This window comes from Anguilla anguilla, chromosome 12 (assembly GCF_013347855.1).
Source record: "Anguilla anguilla isolate fAngAng1 chromosome 12, fAngAng1.pri, whole genome shotgun sequence".
Lineage (NCBI taxonomy): Eukaryota > Metazoa > Chordata > Actinopteri > Anguilliformes > Anguillidae > Anguilla > Anguilla anguilla.
In genome coordinates, this window is record NC_049212.1 from 29,684,338 (window position 1) to 29,708,908 (window position 24,571).

The following is a 24,571-nucleotide window of genomic DNA, read 5'->3' on the forward strand; positions in this document are numbered from 1 at the left end:
TTGGGGAATAGGGGAACCCTTTTAAGGTCTTTATAGAACCCTCTGTGGTAGGTGTGAAAAGCGTGAAACCTCCCAGGCTGAACAATTTCGCCCAACAAAGAACCATTGAACTAGACAGGGTTCCTCTATGGAGACGCAGAGGAGCCTTTTGGAACCGTTTCTTCTGAGACTGTGGTATGCAGTACTGTCACTCATTATCTTCAGCTTGGAGTTCACATGGGAGGTGATTAACTTTACCAATGTTCATTCAGTACAGTCCAATATGTTATGAGTGATTACCGCACATAGCCTTCTCTCCACAGACATAAGGAAGTGGCAACTTGCACCATCAGTCAGGAGCTTGCAGTACCTTGATGATGTGTGGCAGCCATTTTGTGCCACCTCATTGCTATTCCATTTGGTGAAAGAGGACAACTTCGCTTACCTAGCTCATTCAGGTTGAATGATTGTGTGGCCATGCTAAAAATGTCTGATTGGAATCTGCTAAAAAGTTAAAAATTCCATTTAAGATGTCTTCTAATAATTACTTGGATTCATCTGTACTGAACCTTATGGGTACTTGTCTGTGTCTCTGCCAGGGAGGAGGGAGGTAGATGGGCTTGAATATGGTTGACACAAAAACATTATACACAGTACGGCATGGGCATATGCACAATAAAATACACTGTGTTTATGAGGGCTGTTGTGACATTTTTAAAATGTGACCATATTGATTGCTACAGAATCCACTGATATAGACGCTCTCTTCCAAATGATTGGTCAGAAGCTGAGTGATGAGTGGACTTCAGTTTTTGTTGCAATTACAGTTCACTGGCCACGGCAGTTGTTATAAGGATATTAAATGAGAACCAGTAGTATTCAGGGTCACAAAGTTGTCCTGTTTTATTCATACCTGGGGAAGCTGAGTAAAGCCTCCATATACCTTCATATACCTCATGAATTAGGCTGGGGAGCTTCTGTGGAGGTACAGCCTGTTTGTTTGGGGTCAGAGATGGATGCATCCACCAGGCCAGATCCCTATTGATTCTTCTGACCTGCTTTGGGTGCAGACGTCACTTGCAATCACATCCCAGGCCGCCCTCACCGTCCTGGTTGTGGAAAAAACATTACCCACCTCCATGGCTAACCCATTTGAAATATTGAAAATGGCTAATTAAGGGTTCCCAAGTGAAGTCCTTTTGAATAATTCCCTCTGAGTGTTGAAAGAAAAACTGTTCAATTATTGTTATTGAGTGTTGCTGACTAATGGAGCTCAGAGAAGTTCTCTCTGCTTTTTATAACAGCCAGTTCCTAGAACTCAGTACGGCCTGTGCCCATGTGTGACTCAGCAACTTACCAAATAGCCCTGTGAACTACAAAAAAGAGGACTGGAATGGGATTGCCAACAGAGACAACAACAGAACACAGGGCGATACATGTCTCTCATTACGGGTGAGCTGAAATACGCTACCGTTCATATTCACAAGTCTCAGTGTGGAGAGAAAACAGAAGGAATAGGAGCTGTGAGCATACAGAACATGCGGCTTGTCATTTGTGACTCAGGTGTTTGCAAAAACCTTGACCGCGGTCATGTTGATTGATGATGACGTCCTGTATGGTGGTATAGAAAGGATAATATAGTAAAAGGCCCCCCCGCCACCACAAACAAATAAATAAATAAAAATCCATGGAAGGTCTATAATTGCTAGTTGGACATCAGTGACCACTCTTCTCTGACTCCTTTCAGCAATGAAAGTGTTACGCACCGTTGCAATTTCCTCTTATTCTGTTTGTATGTATCATTTAAAAAATAGTATACCTCAATCACAGATAGGAATAGGTCTGCTAATTCAGAGCAGACTTCCTTGTTCATCAAGTCACAACTTTTTTGTGTGTAAAAAAGCTTTCATTTATTAAACGTTGTTAGTAATGAAAACGTAGACTGTGTTGCAGCCATTTCACATTAAGGACACAGTCTGTTTTATGAAAATGAATTCCTTTATTCATTCATTTACTGCAACAACTTAACCTACCTTCAGCGGGCACCGTGCAATCACAGGTTTAACCTGTTACTTTAGTTCATACGTAACAACTGCATACACAAAATATGTATAGAACTGCAAAATCTGTTGTTGTAATTTGTTGTGATTTCATTGAGTTTTCCAAAACTAGTGACTAGTTTCACATTTTAAGATAATGGAAAATATCTTAACATTGGAGAAGAGAGCAAACTGCAGTGGCTGAATGATGCAGAACGTTTGGCAGGATGTATCTAATGCCAACTGTACGTGTGGCTCGCAGCAGCGCTGGTGCAGATGAATGAATGAAGGGATTGTCTCTTTAAGAAAATGGGGGAAGGGTGTGTGAGCGTCCACTGCAGCCGTGCCTATTCTTTCTCCTGACGTCCTTCCTTCTCCTAAGTGTCATACGATTTCGGGATGTAGATTTTTTAACTGAACTGTTCTTATTAAGATATTTTTGGGGGTGGGGGACGGCTGTTTCTTAACAAAATAGCTACCCCTTATGGGGGTGCGTTTTGAAACGGAGATGTTTGTTTATCCCAAACCAGAGGCTAGCTTCGTTGTTGCTATTGGCTAGGTAGCTAGCACATGTTTTCCGTTTTTAAATATACCAAGCTAGAGATAAGCCGCTGTTTTGTATTTATTTATTTATTTATTTTACGGAAAACAAGGTGTATACCGATAAATATTTCATCAATGTGTTTTTCTACGGGGAGATTTAATTTTTAGCATAGCGTGAGCTGAGTCTCAGTCTTTCGTTCCCGTTAATTCGTTTTTTATTATCTAGCAAGCTATTTGTCGATTTTTGCCTTTCAGCAAGCTGGCTGGTTTTTCAACGCAGGTTGATAGCCAGACCGATTGAGCGATTGAATCAAGGACATTAAGTATTTCGGCCAATCTTATTTCGGATGGCTGCCTAGGTAGCTGGCTATGTGATAAACGGAGGCGAAATTGGTCGTGCTTGTTTTTATGCCAAAATGATGCACAGTATTGACATTCGCTTATATACAGTGGATTCTGGCCAAACATGAACGAATCTTAGTCGACTGTTAGAACTTATCTTGTTTTGTCGTTTGCTGCTGCTGTCGTATTTTATCACTGAAAATGCGGATCGTCTGAGGATACCAGTCCCTGCTGCGACGAGCAGAGAGAGGATTCGACTCTCCTACACGGATTCGCCGGCGGGATAAGGCATTGATTGCCTTGGAACACTGGCTCGGCTGCGGAGCGGCCAATGTCGACTGTTATTTTCAGTTGGATATAATTCTGTAAATATATATATATAAACACAAATCATTTATAGTTCTAAAAGTAGGGACACTCAGGGACAATGTCTTCTCGCTCAGCACTACCGTCTGGGAATGAACGGAACTCGGACCACGTAAGTAAAATGACATTACTCTGCAGATTATGTGTAAACCTTAGCTAGCTAACCGATCACATCTCGCCGGTAGCACGCGATAATACCTTACAGTGTGTCATACATTGTACTGTAATATTGTGTTTTCTTGCAGGAGGCTGTCACAAAACAGCATATGACAGGGATGTGGTATTGGCTGTGAATGCGCTATGGATGCACTGCGGGTAAAATAAGGGTAGCAAGCTGTAAGCATCGGATAGTGTAGCAATGGTTAGCTAGGTGTGCACGCTTGCACATGAAGGTCGATTGCTATGATGGTTTAATTACCGCAAGGAGCATATGTAGCTACAGCTCAAAGACACTGTCTTGCAACCCTTCGTTTTTAAAACGATTCAGTTGGCACATTCATTTGTTCCAGCTACATGCTCAGCATGATGCTGCATGTACAAATGTATCTAGCTAGCAGTAGCTACTCAGTAATGCTATAGAACAAGCTAAATATGGTAGCAATCTAGTTGGCGTTTAGTTACATTTAGTCGGATATATTCAGTTATGTCGTTGTGTTGCTGATGTATGTCACAACATTTTACAAAATTTTGGAGAGGTTATTAGAGGGCATTTGTTTGACTTTAGCATTAGCTTGCTAGCAAAGTGGTGGCGTGTTATTGAGAATTGAATTTATTTTGTAATGTAGATAAACATTATTGCTATGTCATCCGCTAGAAGTATGCATGTTCTTGTGTTATATTATTGATGCAGTTCAAGATCCGCCCTTAAAAATGAGAGAATGGCATTTTCGTGTAGGCCCTTATATCAGGGTTTAGGTATCTGTATTTTCTTCCCCATTTGGCGAGCTGAGATAAGATGAAAACTGCAAGGTAACAACAAAAAACGCCAATTTCAGTTGCTGTGGCTAATTCCAGTAATCACATTATGATCTGTGAACGCTAGCCAATCGTGTGGACGCGCATTGGCATAATCTTTTACGAAACAGCGTATATAGCTAATAACCGCATACACGCGTTTATTTTAAAACAATATTTATACAACTATTGATCTAATAGTAATATAATACTAATGTTATAAAACTACTCGTTAAGATTCAGCTCGTTGTTAAACTGAAATACTATCCATCAGATACATTTTGGTACGCGGTTCTAATAATCTAGCATTCCATGGTAGCTAATACTCGCGTTAAGGGAAAAAAAGAACAGCCACTCCCATTTCGAAGCAATTCTGTTACTATGGCCGAGGTTTGGTCCGGGACACGTGACAGCGAAGGGAGACATCTACATCTTGCAGTAGGTTATGTGTGCACCCTATGTAAGATTAGGTTCGGATAATGAAACGGGCGGTGCGTTTAGTATCGCAGAAAACATTTACCGAACGGAGAGAGATGTAGGCCATTTGTGAAGGCCCCTGTGTTTTTCAGATATGCCTTTAGATGACAGTACTTTTGGTCGCGTGGTCATCCCCGTTCCCTCGTTCAGGGATTGTCAGCGGAAGGCTGAGGAGGGGGCGTAGACGTACGCTTTGGATGAATGATATGTGTTTTCCATTGTTTTTCTGGAAAGACACTACACAGAGACCCCACGGAAGCCTTTATGATCGGTTTACTCTGAGATAACCTTTAATACCTCACGTCTTGGGTAGGATCTTTTTTTACCTGTACACAGTCTGTGTAGCAGTCCAAGTGAGACCGCCTAGGTAGGCCTTGTACACAATGTCCTCAAGCATGAAAATAACATTGTTTTTTCATACTAATAAAACGTTGCCTCCGCATCGCGCATTTCTCGTCTTAGTATATCATTGACTCATCGTTGCGTTAATGACTGCAAACAAATGTTTGATGAGTGTGTTTTTTTGTCACATTTTATCGTATACTTATACATATACTATAAAGATGTTGTGTATGCAGTGTCAGTTTGTTATAAAGCCCGAGTTGTGTAAAATAAAGAAGAATGAATGTTACAACAAAATAATGAATTTATTAACATACCTGCTAGTTCCCAAATTAACACTGGCAGCTGGGCTTCAAGAAATGAACTGACCAGAACATTGTCAAATATGTTAAATGTCATCCATGTTAAATATAATATAATTTATGGAATCCACAGGAAAATCCTAAAACGTTTACCTTTTTATGTATTCTTATTTTGGCTTTAGGTACGTTGAATATTGTGATGATTACCACATGAGACTTCAGTCTAGCTGCCAGGAGAAAGGAGTTAAACGTTAGTTGATATTCCTACTTACCCCTATCTCCCATGCGTTATAGGGCCCTGCAATTTCAGTGTCCGGGTTTCGCAGACTGTAATTCAATCCTCCCCTGGCAGGATGCTGATACAGCTCCTTCAGAAGCCACCTTTTAAGCAATCATTAACAATCATCCCATTGAATTACCCAAATCATCTCTTTTAATGATTGATAACACTGAATTGTGTGTATTGATTCACAGAGTAAAGCTCAAGACTAATGACAAGTATTTATCCATTCATATTATTATTTATGATAATAAGTCAGTAATAAATTGTCTACCAGTAAAATATGAGCATATTCCTGCTGAAATACTCTAGAAGGTTGTGGCTTATTGTGGTATGTCTGTTATAGGATAACTGTTGATTTAATTACTAAATTAATTTAATTTGTGTCAAATTAATGTTGTCAAGTCACATTTCTAAATATTTCTCATTAAACTTTTTTATTTAATCAAAATTATCAGCTCAGTCCTGTCTACAGTTTTATGGGGAATCTGGAATCTGGAATGCCAAAAGGTGGTTTGCAAGGAGAAAATGTGTTCGATTGATTGAACAGTCTACTGCCATTACTTCTGCCAGACTCATTATGATTGGTTTAGGCCTAATAAATGGTTAATCATGACCAATTACCTGTTATATGTGTTCAAATAGAGGAACTATAGAGACACGTAGTAGATTTCAGATACAGAATACATTTCTGAAAAAGCAGAATCCATTCCTAATTATCCATTCCTAATTATCAGAACAGTTGACAAAGCATAATGAAATGGAAGCTATCACCTGGAAGAGTTGACAGTGAGACATCATGAAATCCGTAATGGGTGGAGTTATGTTTGTTTCAGTGACTCACTGTTTTAAACCAGCGATATTCACTGTCTTCTAAACCAGTCTGCTATTGGCTGCACGTGGTAGCTCCACCCATAATTGGTTTCATGAACCTTCACTCTCCTATTAGTACTAACCAGTGAATCAGTGTTGTCATTCAGATTGAACCTTCACTCTCCCATCAATATTAACCAGTAAATCAGTGGTGCCACTGAGGTTGCACCCTCACACTCTCATTAGTATTAACCAGCCAGTCAGCGGTGTCACTGAGGTTGAACCTACGCCCTCTCCTTAGTATTAACCAGTAAATCTATGGTGCCACCGCAATTGAAGAAATAGAAAATTGCGTAGCATATCTCAATATATTATTATTATCTCTATTTTCGTGTCACTACATATAAATGGGAGTGTCAAAGTGTTTCATATCCCGAGGTCTGAAAAATGGACAGAATGTAAAAGAAAGAAAATGATAAAAATGAGTTGAAAGGCGTGCCTTTATGCAGCGTGTTGGTCTCTCCTGTGATTGGACCACTGGAAGCGTCCACTCGCTGCATTCGCCCCCGCGGCTGTTTAATTGTGGCGGCGGCGGCGGCGCAAGGAGCTGGGGCCGGAGCCTAAATTAACAGTTTGTCAGCGCAGATGCGCTTTTGGGTACTTGATATTTCTCTCCTTTAGCACGCTGCTTGCACCCCCGGTGCAGTGCTCTGAGTGAGGAGGTGGTGCAAACACGAAAGCCAACGCTGCTGAGCTCCTGCATATTTCAGTGCTCGCCTGCCCAGGTCCCCACAGATGGCGTTGACATGCGTGTAATTAAAATGATACCAGTCAGGTGTATTGGATTTCTCCATGGAGTTGGGTCCGACAGCCTGCAGATGCGCGGTGACGAGATGGGTCACATGCTGGTGTATTGTACTGGCAGCGTCCGTCTACATCGCACAAAGACCACGCTTACCCTGTACTGCTGCCGAAGGCTTGCTTGAGTCAGGATTTTTTATTCTGTTGTTTTTTTTGTTGTTTTTTTATTATTTTTTTTAAAGAATTGTTTTGGCATTCATCTTAAATTGAAGAGAAGATATGATGCTGAACTGTTAGCATGCAATGTGTAGCATGGGATTAGCATATAGTCGCTTGTGACAATTGATCACCCACAGCTGGGGAACACGCAGTCCTTAGAGTTAGCAAAAACAGGAATTTAAATCCTGTCGGCGTGTGCGCACGCGCGCACGCACACGCTCACACTGAGCACCCACAGGATGCAATCGCCCAGATTGTGACATTTGCATAGCCATATCGACCGTGCGCTGCTATCTGTTAGAAGTCTCTCAAAGGCCGATCAGGATGCGTCTGAAAAGGCCTGCTCCTCTCGTCGGATTGGTTTGGCAGTCCCAGGGGGAATGTGGCCTTGTGTGCCTGTTCGGCAGGATCAATGCCTTTCCTCATCAGGCCCTCTCTACTCCCCGTGTCCTGAATAATGTGTCCCACCATAACGCCTGCACCCTGTCTTTTAAAATGTTTTGTATTTTTTGGTGCTTGGCCTCCTTCAAATGCTGTATCTTTTTCTCCTTCTGAAACTAACCTGGATATAAATGAAAAAAAAATATTTAGGATTTGTTTATCATTGTATCTGGCTTGACGCAACCGAATGTGAAATGGCGAGAGAGATAGAGCTTTGTGAAGGAACGGTGTGCTTGCTTCTGTGACTCACAGAAACGGCCCGTTGTAGCTGATAGACACGGGACAGCCAGTGCGGCTCTGGCCGATGAGAAACGGCCGTTCCCGCTAAGATTCCATTTCAGACGGAGACCAAGCCCGATGCAATTCGTTTGAGTTCAGTGGAACTTTGCCTCACAAGGGACAATTTAATAGCAGGGTCTTATTAATAGAGAGTGTGTTTGCGTGTTACCCAGCTGTAATTATCATACGTGGCATAGACTTTCAGAAATAAATGCTGTACTATTAAGGTAGTAATACAAACAAAGTAGTACAATGTATTAATTGTATAGTCTGTGGTGTATTTATACACAAGGTAGAGCAGAGAATGTACTGTAAACAAATAAAAAATAATGGCTTATGGGCAGATACCATTTGAAATCAGACTTATTTTCGCTCTGATTTTCTTCGGAGTTGGTATGCGCATTTTTCCCGTTGTGGTGTAACCACAGGCAGAGCTCCACATTTGTGTCTTACATAATATTTGAGATTCACTGAATTGGAATTGTTATTCATGCCATTTTCTGGTCAGCTGTTTGATTTGCATGCGCAGAGCAGGCACCATCTTGTCATTTTAAATCTCTTTGCATGGAATATAATCACAGTGTCCATTTGAACTGAGTTAAATGTTTGTATCGTGGATTTTTCCAATATTCGGAAGTAGAATTATTACAAATTTGACTCTTTGTTTGATGGACCAGAGGGTTGTCATTCAGGATAGTAAGGCGAAACACCAAGATGTGTTAAAGAAAGCCTGGATTTAAGGAAAAAAATGACTAAATGAACATAACAATGTGGAATTGTGCCTTGGTCGTTATCCGAACAGGAAGAAATGTAGGTTCAAATTTTGCGGAAAATTTGAGGGTTGTGTTAGAACGGATCTGATTTTTACACAGAACAACCATAAAGCAAACAGTTGAATGAGGTTGCATGGGCAAAAATATTTCCCTCGAGCACAGGGATTGTTTTGTGTCAGTGACCTTAGTAAATGGACACAACTGACTTTGTTTATTTATGATTATAATGGCAGGGTCACGACATGCATCACTCATATTGCATTCATAATCAGAAAACCTTTTCTCATCATTACACCTGTGTTTGTGTAGACATGTTCAGCAAGTGCTGTACTGTGTAAGTATATTCTGTGTGTGCTTCTGCCATCTGTTTGCACTTTGTACATTACTAAAAACCTTACTTGGGACATTTTTTTCGTTATTTCTTTCTGCAATTAGACATGCCCAGTACTGTATCATGCAGACCAAATCTGTGAGTGAACGGCTAGCAATATTTAAGAGAACAACTCTCTGTGGTTCTTAATCGTAGTTGGGGTTCTGTGGTGCTCCATCCACAAAAAAAAGACATCACACTCAAACAGCAACTCCCAGCCTCAACTGAAGACCAACCAGGGTCACTCTCTTTAACTATCGGCAGCAGATAAACCCTCACACCGGATTCACAGGAAATCCAGATTGCACATGGGTGGAGCCACCCATGGTCCTCTTCCCCTTCCGATTACCATTTCCCATGGTGCCGCCCGTCTTCCGGGGGCCTGCCCCCAAGCCTCCTGCCACTGCCGGGCGGGCGGGATGGGGCCGACCGCTCGTGACCTCACAGGGACCCCACAGACCCCCCCCCCCCCCCAACCCAGTCTCCAAACGAGATGGCGTATTCTGGTGACAGGAGCACAACAGGAAGCACGTCAAATACAGGAGGGCCCTGCCTCAGATTATCTAAACTGCTTATCTCGCTGTGACGCAAGCAAGTGACCAGGAATGTCAAACTGAGAGGAAAAAAATCACTGAATGTGTCCTAGAGCAGGTGTTGGAGGTACAATGGATATCCCCTGCCTTATGAGTGTCAAGCATGAATGGAGGCTCTGCTGGTATGGCATTTATGCAATTTAAGCAGGACGGACTCTGCATTTCACGCTGGAAATTTAGCAAAAACGCGTACACCGTTCCCTACAAAGTGGCGGGTCACTTTCGTTGCTCATCAAAACACAGATGGATTGACGTCTGAGATCTGAGGATTTTGGGGAGAGGGTGGGAATGCAAAGCAATTTCAGAGTTGCTAAACGTGAAGACGGCTTGTGTGGAGATCCAGGTCACTCCAGCCTGTGCCGAGGGGCAGAGTTGAGGCCTTGCCTGCTTTGTTTCTATTGATAATGAGTCAGTGGCCTGATAGGGGAGGTGAGGTGGGCTTTGATAAATGAGCCTCTTTATACATTCATGTATTCCAGTCCCATTCGCTGTGTTTAAGGGTGTGGGTGATATATGCAGTGTGTTCTGCATTCTTCTTTCTCAACAGTTCACTTTTGGCTCCTCTCAGTCCAGTGCTACTCAACCCAGTCCAGCCATACTCAGCATCCTCTGATCACAAAATCCCAATATGCACTCTTACTGTCCAGTAGCTACATGTAGCCTAAATGTAGGCTTCTACATCAATGGCTAAATTTATTTTTTTTAAATAATAAAATTCTTATCATCATAGTCAGTGGTGTTTTCTACACCAACTCTTCTGTTGTCATGTGACTTTCCCCTTCTGCTCGGTCACCCTGCTATGTGGGAGTGGTGTCATGTCTCTCAGATATTTCCTCTTTACTGAGGAAGAAGTCCATCTGTAGTGTGTGTAGATGAGTCCCGAGAGTCTGGAATGGAGACAACAATCAAATAAGTGTACCAGATATTTGGGTTAGGAGACATTTATATAACAGTTGTTGCGGACCTAACCCAAAGTTCAGCCTAGGTCAACCATTACCTGTGCTAGCAATGGATTGTAACAGCTGAACCAACTAATATGGGCCTACTGGCTCAACCGATTGATCAATGATCAGTTATGTAAGCAGCATTGTCAGCAGCCAACCAGAGTGGAGAGTGAACGGAAAGGAAGACTCCAAAATAAAACATGGAAACAACAACAGGGGCTTGTTTTGTGTGGCTGCCGCTGGCATTTCGATCCAAACATGAGACCAGGAACATGAGACCTGGGTCAAGTTGATCGTCATTTCACATGCCACCTCATTTTTATTTATTTTTTTAAAGAATCAATTCAGGTCTGTGGAAAAACAAGGTTGAGCTGAAAGTAAAGCATTCATTGTTCCACAGTGCCCACTGGGCTCAGCTCTGTCCATTAAACATGGCGGGAAATACGAATCCACCGGAGCGGTCCTCTGTGTGCAGTATTTACTGGCCCAGGCGTCCAGATAGATGCCTGTTTAAAAAAGGCACTCGTGAAGGTCTGAGGGCCTGAGTGGACTCATGTGGAAGGCTCTGGCACCCAGAGGAAGCGTGATTGGGCCGTTTCAGTGTGCTGTGCCGCTGAACACACCAGGGGACGAGGCAGAACCAGCACGGCCACAGATACAGCAACCTAAATAAGCAGTGGTGCAGATATGCCGTACAGTGAAATGTTCACGGGCCAATGACTGTGCAGTGCGGCGGGAGTGGCGTGTGTGTGTGTGTGTGTGCGTCTGTGTGCGTGCACGTCCAAACTAAGTTTGTGTGCTTGTGCATGTGCAATAAATTTTTGTGTGAGCAGGAAGTATGTGCATGCATGCATACATGTGTGTGTGTGTGTGTATGTGCAGGGGGGCATATGTGTTAGAAAGTAACTTAGTATTACTGTACTTGTAGAGTAAAGGTATTATTTCACTTACAGATTTCTTTTCTTGTTTAATCTATAATGCATACTTTTGTGTGCTCAGTATATCATATATGGAACTGTTCTGGGATCTCTGCTTCAGCTTCCAGAATAAATTGTACAGTATCTCCTGGAGCTTCACCATACCAACCAACTGACCAATCGGCTTTCTCCCTGCAGGCTTTTCTGGGAAATAATACAGCGTGCTGTATCAGACAGACGGGAAGGGCACTTTTATCCCAAATCATTCTTTAAAACTAACGCAATAAAAGGGATTTTAAATAAAGAGATGTGTATGTTGAATGTGATGTGTCTGAGGTTGATTTCAGACAAATTGCCTGTTGAATTGTTGGACTTTCCTCAGCAGTCATAATGGTTATAGATAGACAACAATGGTGTGTTTTATTTTTTTTTGAAATGTCACTCCCTTCAAAGATTATTATCTTGCAGTACAGTAGCTATTCGTCATGTTGCTGGTTCTAAGTGCAAAAAGTCACTGTGTTCTTATACCAGCTGCAAGGATATGCAATTCAGGTGCTGACTTTGCTGTTCGTGTGGCCACTGCAAGGTGTATGTGATTTGAGTGCACTTTCACGCATGGCCTTGCTTTAGCTTACGTTTATTATCTGCTAGCCTTGAAGCTTCATTGAAGAGCCTGGAAAAGGATAAAGTTTTTACAGGGCTCATATTAATGAAGCTACTCAGAGGAGGAGCACTGATCTGGGATCAGTTTTGCCTTCTGCCTCATGATGGGTAATGTTGAGATATAGACAGCGAAGCCTGATCCTAGATCAGCTCTGCCACTCGTGGATGTTTTGCGGATACGGACTCAGTGCTGCCTGCCTGTCGGTCAGTCTGTGGCACGTTTGCGCTAGGAGCCTCCCAGGCCAGTTTCTCCGTATCTGAGAGCCGTTTGCTCTTCCGCTTGTGTGGTTGTGGAGCCTCTCCTCGGTGATGCAACCGGGACGATAAAGGTTCTGATTTTCAAAGTGTAGGCGTGTCTTCTGGCTCATCCTGTGTGAGGAGGTGGAGGGGGCGGTGAGGGGTTCGTGTTTGCTGCTACAAATAGCATCTTTTCTGTGTGGGATCGAGCCAGGAGAGCCCTCTGAGTCGGCCGTATTCAAATCACCGGCGGATATCTTCTATTTATGCGCTCGCAGCAAAAGCACCATCCCACAGTGCACCTCAAACGACAGAAATAGCATGTTTACTGAGTTGCAGAACATAATGTGGAAACATTCAAAAATTCAAAATTGCTAACATTTGGATTTTGCCTCTCCACTCAAAACATACTAAACTTTTTTTTTTCTTTAACTGTGCTGGACTCTCATGAGACTGCACATGCATTGACCATAGCTTTGCCCCTGGGGAAGGGTTCATTTGGAGAGGGGTCCCTGCTCAACAGCGACACCTCTGGGCAGTCTGCTCAGTGCAATCTCCCATCAGCAGCTGCACAGGCCTCCGGCGGAGCTGCTGCAGGACGTTAGTCAGCAGACCGCAGAGGGGAAAAGGTGCAGTCAGCAGATCCTGCGTGTTTCGGGGGAGGCGCATTCCTGGTCCTCCTCCCTTCTGAACCCGCCGCTGCGGGACAGGCCCAAACTCGCCATTGGGCATTCCAAACTGGGGAGAAAAGTGCAGTGAGGCTCCGTGCGGTCACGCTTGTACAGTAGAGGTTCACCAGCGCGGAGTTTTCCGTGGTCGCGGCCCAGAACATGACCATCAAACTGGGGTGTCGGTGTCATGAGCCAACTCCATCCAACCCCTCTGCCGTTGCCCCCTCTCTGGAGCTAGTTTCAGCTGTTCCACTGCAGGGCGCGTTGCAACCATACGGCTCTTGAGGGACAGCCTTCTGCTACCACTAAGCCAGCCAGTACTCCTGTGGTGGGGTAGCAGACCCGGCCGACGCCCGCCGGTCAGCCGAACACTTCCCATCGCACTCGTGTGTTCATTTATCCACGTCAGCGCAACTTGGAGGAAATGTGAAGCGCTAATTTAGGTGATGGGCTTGGACCGCCGGCTGCCACAAGATGAACCTGGAGGCTGCCATTGGAGGAGAGGTGTGAGGTCGTAGGTCAAGGTGAAAAACGAGAAGCGTTGGGAATCCCCTGCATTTTTCTGTATAAAGTCCCAGGTCACCACCAGTGGGAATATACAAACAGAAATATCTTCGTTCCAACCCAAAATGTGTTTTCGTTTTTTTTTTTATTAGGACAATAAGGATATCTTCCTTATTGCATTGCCAGCTTAGTTGGCTGTTTCAGGAAATTACTCATCTTATAATGAGGGTAACCTGTGGGGAGAGGCATGTCATATTCATCAGAGCAGGAAATTAAAGGGATAAACTTCCATGTTGAGCGCCGATATGCATCGCCACGGAAACCTGGCGGGATTCGCGGGCCTTTGTATCTGGCAGAGTTGGAGGAGCATTCTAGGCTGCTGCTGCTGGCGCCGTCTATGGTAAGCAGACTCGCTGCTGTCTGTTGTTTAAAGAGAATGTTCCATGTAAAGTCACAGTTAGAAACTGTGAAAAGACCAGTGTGACTACGGGAAGCAGACAGTGCAGAGACGCATGCAGAAAAAGGAACTAGGCAGGCTAGGCTGGCTGGTGCAACCCTGACCCCCTGTCATGCAGGATGTGTCCCGGAAGGAAGGCCCATTGTTTTGGGCAGAGATGGGAACTGAGAGTCATGTGAGCAGAGGGTAAAAGCCCCTCCCACCCCTGGAGTCTCATGTAAGCTACATGCCATACACACGCACACACACACACACACACACACAGGCACACACTCACATGCACACCCACACAGACACGTCCATATTCTCGCACACATGTATATGTGTGCCTTTTTGGGGCAGAAGCCAGTTGCATTGCAGCAGGGAGCATTATATTTGATCTGTGAACGTGATGCATCTATAAGGGTGGGTTTTACCGGTGGGTTTGCACCGTTAATTGGATCTCGCTGGAGTGGCCATTTTGACCTCCTCCAGTGGTCGGCCCGCAAACGTACACTCCTGAGCCTTTTCATTTGGAAACTGGCACCAGGAAACTGACTCAGCAGTTGTCTGAAAGCAGCCTCAGCTCTCAGGGTGGCGTGTGAAGGCCTGGCCTCGCCACAGACCGTGGCTACTGCTGCTGCCGCTGTGGTTTCGCTTCTCGTGAGTCTCCAAGTCATTGTTCTGACAGTTATTGCATTGTGCGGTTAAGATGCCCTCTTGACAAATATGTTCCATCTGCTTGACTGCTAGGACGGGGCATTTAAAGATGCATATATTTTTAACAAAAAGCCCCGCATTAGACTGCGTTGCAGCCTGCGATATCATCCGGGAGAGGTGTGAAAATGTATTATGTGTGAAGGAGACTGAAGCTGTGGGGGGGGAGGGGGGGACTGTGAAAAAGAGAGAGAGTGACAGAGAGAGCGAGAGGGAGATAGGAGAGAGAAATTGTTGTCGCTACTGGAACACGGGTTATTGGTTATTGGCTGTTTCCTCGTGTCTGTGTCTCACGTCCCGTTGCTGCGATTTCTTCACCTCCTGAATCCTCAGGCTGTTTGGATCTGAGTTTTTTTTTTTCTTCTTCCCCCTATTTCCTTCACAGCTGAGTTGTCATGGCAGCAGCCTCCACTCATGCATCCGTCACACTCGACGTAGCCCCTCCTACCGAGCCTCTGTGCAAGAACTGGAGGCCATATTTAGTGATATGGCAGAAAATGGTTGAAAATAGACCACATAAATGTGCATTCCACAGTCTGTGGCCATTTAACAAAACGTGGTGTAATCAATTAAAATGGCGAATTCTCTTCAATTAGAATGAATTTTGGCTGGGCTCCAGTGCAGTGGCTAATATTAGTTGGGCTGCACACAGGTTTGGTTTGCTTGAGAATACCCAGTGTTAAAGCTTGGGCTAACCAGTGAACCGCTGTTTCTTCGGGTGACCAGTCAGAAACACACAAAATAGCACAAGAGCACCACAAAAAATGCAAACAGTCAAGTAAGGTGCAGTAAAATGTAGAATGTAGTTCAGCTGGAGTAGCGTCTAAATTTTTGAAATTTATTTATACGTTTTTTTTAAACTGTCAGCATTTGAAAGCAAACTGTGTCTTCCGGCCAGTTTAAAAACATCTGTTGATTTTTGCATTTGGTTTGATTTGAATAGACACGAACGTGCTGTTACAGTGGTTCTTAGCTGGCACAGGTTACAGAAGCAGCTCATGAAAGAAGACTTGCCTTTACATAAAAAGAACAGAAATACTGCATTCGTGGTCCTCAAAGCATGTTCTTCTGGGAGAGCACCTTCTGTTACCTTTGTCTGCACTGTTCTGCTCAGAAACGCATCACAGCGTCCATTCCATTGGACCTCCGATTAGAACGGTGGGTCTTGGATGAACGTTTAACTTAATTATTAGTTTCGTTTTTTTGTTAAAATGCCAGTGGGTCTTCATGACAAGGTAACATTGTGCGATGCACTATTTACTCAAAATGGCTGCAGTTGTAGTTGCCCTTTTTTATTTTCCCTTCTATTTAAATGTTTTTTTTTTTTTTACTTGTATTATTTTTTTTTAAATATTTCACCTCTGACCAACATGTGTGTCACAAAGGTCAGCTTTGCCGACACTAATTAAAGGTTACGTTTCCTGCTCTGGCGTACGAAACGTTTGAACGAAATGAACAAAAACCTGAGAAAGTCAGGCAGCGATTGTGTGTCTGGGGCGCGGTGCTCCCTGCTTAGTGGGGGTTAAAATTAGACCGGTCGCATTCACGAGATGTTTTATTTTACCGAAAACTGGAAGAGCGTCTCTGTGAGGCTGCAAACAGATGTAATCTCTCCCTTCTCTGAGAAATAATAGTCTCCTGCGTAGTTAACTTTGCTGTAACAACAGACATGAAAGAAAGAACCTGAAAGACAGAAGGACACCAGTCCCTTTGTCATTATTTTATTCAGTAAAAGACGGGCTGGGCTGTCGCCTCTTTTCTTTCCTTTCTTCCTCTGGCTTATTGGCTGTAGCAGACTTCCTTATTTACCCCCACAGAGCAGGGCCTGTTTTTTCAGTTCACTCAACACTTCTGTCTCCTCAAAAGACTGCAGACTACAGTTGCGCTTCCAAATCCCACTCTGGTTCACCTTGTGTTTCCCCTTGTTACAGACATTTATTGGGGGTTGTGGGTGGGGGTTCCCTACTTTCTCCACCCCCCCTCCCTCAATGCTTCTCTCTCTCTCTCTTTCTCTCTCTCTCGCTCACTCTCTCACTCATTCTCTCTCTCTTTCAGTGCGTCAGCAAAGATGGCTCCTCGTCAGTCGGGCCCCCCTCCCCTCGTATAAGTGGGTGTTGTGCTGAGAAAGCCGTGGAGAGAATCGATAGGCTCTCCTTGGAAAATAAAGGGGGGGGGGTGGTGCGGGCAGGTGGGGAGTGACGATGCACAGATTGGAAGACTGGTCTTTAAAAAATAATAATATGGGGAGATTGATTTGGGGGGGTGGGCCGGGGGTAGGCAAGGGGGATGGGCAAATGGAGTCTGTCGATTGGGTTTCTTCACAATGGGAGGCAGAGGCGTAGGGGGAGGGAGTATTGGGTAATCCGGCCTCTCCCACAGGGACGGGGAAACAGGTGGATGTGAGGAGGGACAAAACCGAGACTGCACCCCGGACAGTGGGGGAGGGGGAGGTGAAGCGGTGATGCAATCATAAACTACCCTGTGTGTGTGTGTGTGTTTGTGAGAGAGAGAGAGAGAGCAAGGCAGAGAGCAAGTGACAAATTTCATGTGCCTGGTTAATTCTGTTTTATAGAAATATTGGAAATGAGATCATCTCTGACACCACTGCGCATTAGCGCGCGTGCACACACACACACGCACACACTCGTACACACACGCTTGTCTGGCAGAGATCTGAGGGGCCTTCTGCTGTAGGGCCCTACTTCGGCTGTAGGGCCCTCAGCCTCACCATCACAGAGTCTGCTGAGCCTGCATCTGCTCTCTTACCTCCTCTCTATCTCTCTTTCCTTCTTTTGACTCTCTCCATCTTTCCTTCTTTGTCTCTCCTTTTTGCACTCTACCACTCTTGTTCTCACTCCCCTGCTTTCACTCTCCCTTTCCCCACTCTCTTTCTGTCTCTGTCCATCTCTCCCACACTCCCTCTCTCCTCTGGTTTTTGTATCGTCCTGTCGGTCGGCCCCTCTCCCCGTGAGCGCTCTGGCCGGGCTGGAGTCTGCAGCTCAGACGCCGATGCTGCGGAGCCTCATTCCTGCGGCAGCTCCTTATCTCCGGCGTGACCCTGAGGTGGACCGGCTCTGCGTCACCGCCCGCCTGGGCTCTCTCAGCCACGCCCACGTCATGCGGAGACCGGCCCGGCAACCCCGGGCCGACCTGCCCTGAGCCGCGCCCCGGAGGGGGCGGGGGGGGGGGGGGGGGGGGAGCGCGAGGCCTTGTGATACCATCTAAGATCGCTGGATCTCGCACACGTGCCCAGGGCACGCAAGCCCCGCCCCCATGACCGTCAGCCAACCCGTATGGCCAGTTCTGCTGAAGCATGCTTTTGGCGGGTGGTTTCGCCTTTGCGTGGCAGAACGGCTCGTTAAGACACCAGGACCGATGGGCTCAGCGACAAGCGGGGGGGGGGGGCGGTCTGACCACGCCTCCAGCATTGACAGTCCTTACAGCTGACAGTTCCTGGAGATTTACTATCCTGTAGGCTTTCATTTCAACCCTAATTTGGCATACCCGATCCTGCTAATTAGCAGCTCAAGCAGATCTCTAGGTGTTGAATGAGGTGTGTTTTGCTAGGGTTGGACTGAAAACTGCAGGGCAGTAGATCTCCTGGAGCCGGCTTGGCCAGCCCTGCCGTACAGACCGTAGCCCAGGCCTGGTTAAACCGCACTCCTCACACACGTCCCTACGGGGAATCTAAACTCAGCGGTCCGGTACTCACACGCATGCACCCTGTGTTTGGTGCGGCGCACGCTGTGCTTGCAGTGTGAGGTTGCGTGAGTGTGAGCGGAAAGCGCGCTGTGTGCAGCGAGCGGCGCCCGACCTCCGCCGCGCCTTTCTCACGGCTGACCTCAGCCCCCGTTCGGCAGTCGCTTCGGGAGCCCGCGCGCCGGCGGGCCTGCAGCGCGGTAAATCTGGGTCCTCTCTTACCCTGCCAGCCGCAGCTCCAGCCCCTCCGCCGCCCTGACCAGTCTTATTGTTCCATTACGCAGGGTCCTCTGTAAATGGAGCCCGTGGTGCTTTTAGCTGTGTGGACGTTTTTCCCGGTTTATGGCTCGCTCATCGAGCTGCGCGCAGCTGAAGCATGAAGCCGGGCTGTGTTTTATGTTCATGGAGGACTAATGGAAGGACTGACGCCTCGCCCCTGCAGCGCTGATTAGGCTAACTTTCCTCATCTGTAGCTGCAGCGGCGCTTGCTTACCGTGTTCAGTGCGCATTTTGTGAGACTCGTTGGTTTAAAAGTATCAGCCGAATGCCTTAAGTATGAACTGTAAATAGCAATGTCTGTAAGGTGAGCATTTTAGCACAGGTGTGTGTGTGTCATATAAGGAACTGGGTGTTGTAGGCAAAAAGCATCTGCCAAGTACCTCAGGTATAAATGCTGAATTGTGTTTCTAGTGTGAGGTGAAGACCTTTGCGAGTCTCTGCGTTCTTTGTGCGTTGTTGGGCTCACGGTCCCTCTCCCCCCTCTCTCCCTTCCCAGCATGCCTCTCTCACGGGCAGCCGCTCGGAGAAGGGCTCGGGCTGGTCCAGCCGCTCGCTCGGGGCCCGCTGCCGGAACTCCATCGCCTCCTGCACCGACGAGCAGCCGCACATCGGCAACTACCGGCTGCTCAAGACCATCGGCAAGGGCAACTTCGCCAAGGTCAAGCTGGCACGCCACATCCTGACGGGCAGGGAGGTGAGAATGGGCTGGGGGCGGGCGGGCGCAGGGGGGTGGGGGGTGAGGCTTTATTTGTAGGGTAAGGCTGGGGGCCTTAGCACGTTTTGGGGTTGTTGGGCTTGGGCTATAGGGTGAGATTAGGTGGGAAATTGGGGGGTTAGCGCTGGTACCCGGAGAGATGGGGTCACACAGAATGGAGAGGGCAGCGGGGGTGGGGGCAGGGGGTTGAATGTATTTTATGCATTTCATAGTAGTACAAATATATTGTATTATTTTGTGTCAGTCTGTAGTGTCTGTGGCAGTATCTCACGTGAATTATATTTTTATTTTAGGTTGCAATAAAAATAATTGACAAAACTCAGCTGAATCCAACCAGCCTACAGAAGGTGAGTCCCCGCTCTCACATTTTCATTCTGGACCAGCGGAAGCCTCCGTGTGCAGTAGTGAATCTGAGACGCAGCTGCCGTGTGGCGCATCCAGAGGCGCTTGTTCTCAGTGTAGTGCCATGATTCCCAGGCAGTGCTGGGCGTGGCCAGCAGCCCTGGCTAAAGCTTAGCGTTAGCATCACTCAGGATTTTTTTTTTCTCCATTTTGTTCCTACAGTGCAGTTCAGTTTTATGAACCTTCAGTTGAGACAAGCGTAGGGTTACTTTATTTATTATGTTTTATTTAGTCTACAAACATGAAGCAAAGCAAGCGTAAGAGGAGGCCATCTTGCTGCAGGTTAGGGACACAACATGTGTTTATTTTCGCAACAAGCCGGGTCATTGTTCGGCCCTCGGGCGGTGGGAGGCGGGCGGAGCAGGGCGGTTAACGGTTCACTCCGCAGACGGAGGCCCCGTGCAGTGCTGGAACGCGCACAATCAGTGAGACGTCACGCGCCTCCGACTGAGGGCAGAAACTTTGAGCTCTGCTCGTGAAGCCTCGCTCCCGCGCTGTTCTGCTGCGTCGCTCGCCGTTTCGTCGACACCGGGAGGATCTTCTTTGCACTTCCTGCTGTTCTTAAATCCCCCAAGTCGTCTGGTACTCTCTATAAGATGACCTGCAGTAGTACTGTTTGTGTTACTCCATCGCTCATTTTGTGTGAAATCATTAGAGTGCAAAGAACGGCAGCCTGCGTCGTATGTACAAAATTTTCTCCACTTGAATTCAGGCATTATGAACATTAGAAGTATCCCGTTTCACCAAGGAAGGATGAGTAGAAGTCTCATATCTCTTTGATGCACCGTACAAAGTAGCATAACGGCCTCCATGCCTGTTTATTAATTTTTTTTACCTGTGTGTGCAAACTGGCCTGGCAGGTAAGACCTACGGGGATGTGCTCAGGTGAAGTTAAAGCCGTGTGAGTTCACAGCCCTTAAAGCCATTTAGACTGAGACCCGCCCTGACGTGCACAGATCAGCGGTCGGTCCGATGGAATGGCGGTCCGTCGCTCTGCTGCTGTGGGGAGCCAGCTGATCTGCAGCTGAAGTTGATTTATGGAAATAAGCAGTAGCATGAGGCTACCTTCCCCTCCTCACTTGGTTTTCACTTTTGTTAAAACCTCAGTCTTAGACAAAATTTAAAATGAGTGATCAGTCGTACTTAGGCAGAAAGGGGGCAGAAGCTGATGGAGTTATCAGGTTTTTGTTTTGCAAACTGAGCAAAAGCTAGTTAACATGAAACAAACAAGCTCCATTTTGTCTTCTGCTGCCCTTCAGGAGCACAAAGTAGTCACAGTTATTACGGCCAAGAATGCTTTCTGGAAAATATGGCTGGCATAGTTATAGCCTGTTGACACCGCAAACACCGACCTGGACAGAGTCACAATTTCTGATGCATTTGAATATTTTTTCCTGCTTATTAAAGCACAGAGAGCGTGGCTGTGGAGGGCTGCATTTGGCTCCCTTGGCCCCCAGTTGAATATCGCCGCTGTATGAAGTGTGTAAAAATGCGCTCGCTTGTTGCACTTTTTCAATATGTGGACAAAGCCTTCCGGAATGTTCCTCCTTCATACGGCATTGGGGGGCGTTTGAAGGCCCGACTTGGCGCCCGAAGCCACAAGCTATTGCGCCCGGGTCTTACGTAAACGCCAGAGCTTTCCCCCCCGTCCTCTTCTGACCGGGTCGATATCCATTACCCCGACCCTAAGTGGGCCTGTTTTTCCATTTTCGCTGGATCCCGCTGTGATCGCGGCGAGGGCGCGCGTGCGGCAGCCCGGCGGCGTAAGGGCGTGCGCGGCGAGAGGCTCAGCCAAAAAAACGCCCCGAGAGCTTTTCCGTTAGCTGCCATAGCGGCTCCGCTCTCGTCAACCCGAACCCCACCCCTGGTCTGCTGGCACCCGATGCCAGAAAGAATGTGAGGACGGTGTCCTGTGGTTTGTGCGTTCCCATCTTCACAAAAATGATAATTAGGTGATGCCTTCTGTTTTTATGCAAAACGGCTTAAGGTGGGAGCGCCTGCATGCGTTGCTCCCGGAGCAGTTCCGTTTGATATCGCCGCAGTGTAGGGTTGGGCCGGTAATACCGTGTATAAAAAGTCAGCTGATGTTATTTCAGTACCGTCCAAACTGTTAGTGCACCGTTTGTGTGTCTGTTAATTAATAAGCTTTCCTTAGCTCTTCGTAAAGCACTGCCACTGCTGTAACAACATGACACGGCTCAACAAGTGATGTTGTGGAACCAGACCACAGGCTAATTACAGTTACAGGTTTGTTTGAAGTATCTGTGGGATAGATGGGAGCAGAGAGACGGGATGGAGGCCTGAAACAAAAAAGGAAAAAAAGAAAAGAAAAGGCGTCGGCTCCAGAGTGACAGTATGTTGGCTTATGAAGGGAAACCAGGAGGTTTAAATGAGGTGATCTGCCAACAAAATAAATGGTTTAAACCACGTATCCAGGCTTCATTGTTTGTTCCATTGATATCTTGGGTCACCAGATGTCCAGTGGTGTGGGTCAATCTGGCATTTTGACCTTTTTTCCTGTGACCCAAAAGGAAACACAGTCTGCTGCATTTCAAGTAAAATTTTAGTATTCCGCATTTCAAAACTACGTAATTTTATTTTTTCATGTAGTAGAAAAATGTGTGTCCCTTTCACTAATTGCACTGGGCCACTGGCAGCCACGTCTCATTGTGATGGCGGGGGTTTCTATGGAAACAGTACTACACTGCAGTATCCGATTTGCAACAATCAAGGAGTCGGACATGGCCAGTCGTTCGCTAAAAAGTTTGATGTTGCTAGCCGCGCGCGTAGATTTTGGTCAGGATATTGGGCTGCGCTAAGAGGAGTGAACGTGTAGCCAGAGTGTGTATCGGGGAACGGAAAAGGTGGCCTAGACCCGGGAGAAGAATGTGGCAGACGATGTGCAGACAGCCAAGCACAAATATTTCTGTTCGCTGCGGAAGAGAACGGCATGTGGAGCGAGAGGGCGTCGGTTAGTCTTGACGTACGGCTGTCTGTCACGCACCAATAAACAAGCTACCAGCGGCCATGTTTTCGCTCAGATTGCATCGTTGCAAGAGCAAGCCTTGTTTTTAAATGGTTGCGTTAATATAGGTTGTATAAATGCAGTGAATAGGGAACACTTGGTGGAACCGAAAACGTGTTGCTGTGCCAGCATTACTATGAAAACGGTATACCTCCATAAGCGTGGTATTTTTCAGTGATGGTACGAAGGTGTGAAAATTGAAAACGCTTTCGAACTCCAGTGCGGCGTGCAGTACGATGCCTTGTCTTCGCCCTCCAGTAAGATGGGGCGGGGCTCGGTGTAAGCCTGCCGTGACGTTCGCTCCTCCGATGTGAGAACGAGCTAACAATGACATCATGCTCCTGGAGCACTTGGCACCTCTCATTCCTAGCCCGGATTTCCAGTAGGAAGTTGGAGAATTTGAAGTGTACTTCTTAAACACTTTTATGCAAATAAATAGATAGAAGTGGAAATGGCATGGTATTGATCTGTGTCCCTGCTCTGTCATTAGTTGGGACAGGGGGAGGGGGAGGGGGAGGGGGAGGGAGGGGCGGGGGCGATCCCTGCAGAGGTGCAGTGTGCACTGCAGTGGAAGCACACTGGCCGATTGTCCCGTCAGCATTATTCCCCAAGTCGGACACACCAGGTGACTCCCTCCCCGCTCAGTCTTTCTCCTTTTCCCCCTCTCCTTCCCTCTACCCCTTTCTCTATCCCTCTTTCTCTCTCCCTTTCCTTCCCTCTCCCCTTTTTTCTTTTTCCCTTTCTCTTTCTCTATTTCTCTCTCTCCTTCCCTCTCTCTCTCTCTCTCCCTTTCTCCACCTCTCCCTCTCTCAGCTCTCACTCATCAGGGTCTCTCTGACACCAAACACTGCAGAGCGCAATTACATCTGCAGAGCCCCCCCCCCCCCCCCCCCCACTCAGTCCTCTCCCCTCATCTCCCTCTTTCTGCCTCCTCATCCAGACACGGGACGGTCCCTTTCGCCCCCAGCGACACACACCTGTTCAGACACCCCATATTTTTCACATTTTAAAAAAAATGTGAATTTTGTACTCCACACTAGGCAGTGAAACGGTGAGGACCTTCTCCTCTGCCAAAGCCCCAGACCCTGCGGAGGCTGTGAGGACAGGAGGTGCGGAGAGCCTCCTCCGCCTCTCGTTGCCAAAGGCAGCTATTTAAACCGCTCGGCGTTGCCGGACTGCGGCTGTCTGGGCTGGCAGCAGAGGACGCGACCTTGCGCGACACTGGCGTGTTGCGCCCACGTGCGCCACCCTCGTGGCATGGGGTTTGCTTAATCCGAAGGGGCGGGCGGTAGCCTTAAGCTAGCGGGTCCCGTGTTGCGCCATGTTGGCCAACAGCTGCCTTCTTTGTTTGCTTCCTCCTTTCAATCTCTCTATGCTTTTACGGGATTCTCGATTGCCGATATCGAATGCCCCCACCCCCGCCACGGCTGCCCCACCCCCAGCCCCCTT

General features: G+C 46.7%; 1 protein-coding gene across 8 annotated transcripts in view; it reads left to right on the top strand.

Annotated features, from left to right (window-relative positions):
• The first annotated feature begins 2,312 nt into the window (after nt 1-2,312).
• mark4 (microtubule affinity regulating kinase 4) overlaps nt 2,313-24,571 on the top strand; it is a 59,114-nt gene continuing 36,855 nt past the window's right edge. For all 8 annotated transcript variants that reach the window (XM_035384548.1, XM_035384549.1, XM_035384550.1 and 5 more), the window contains exons 1-3: nt 2,313-3,381; nt 19,477-19,674; nt 19,989-20,042. In XM_035384548.1, coding sequence (XP_035240439.1) covers nt 3,331-3,381; nt 19,477-19,674; nt 19,989-20,042 — 303 coding nt within the window. In that variant the 5' untranslated portion in view covers nt 2,313-3,330. The remainder of the gene's footprint in view (nt 3,382-19,476; nt 19,675-19,988; nt 20,043-24,571) is intronic.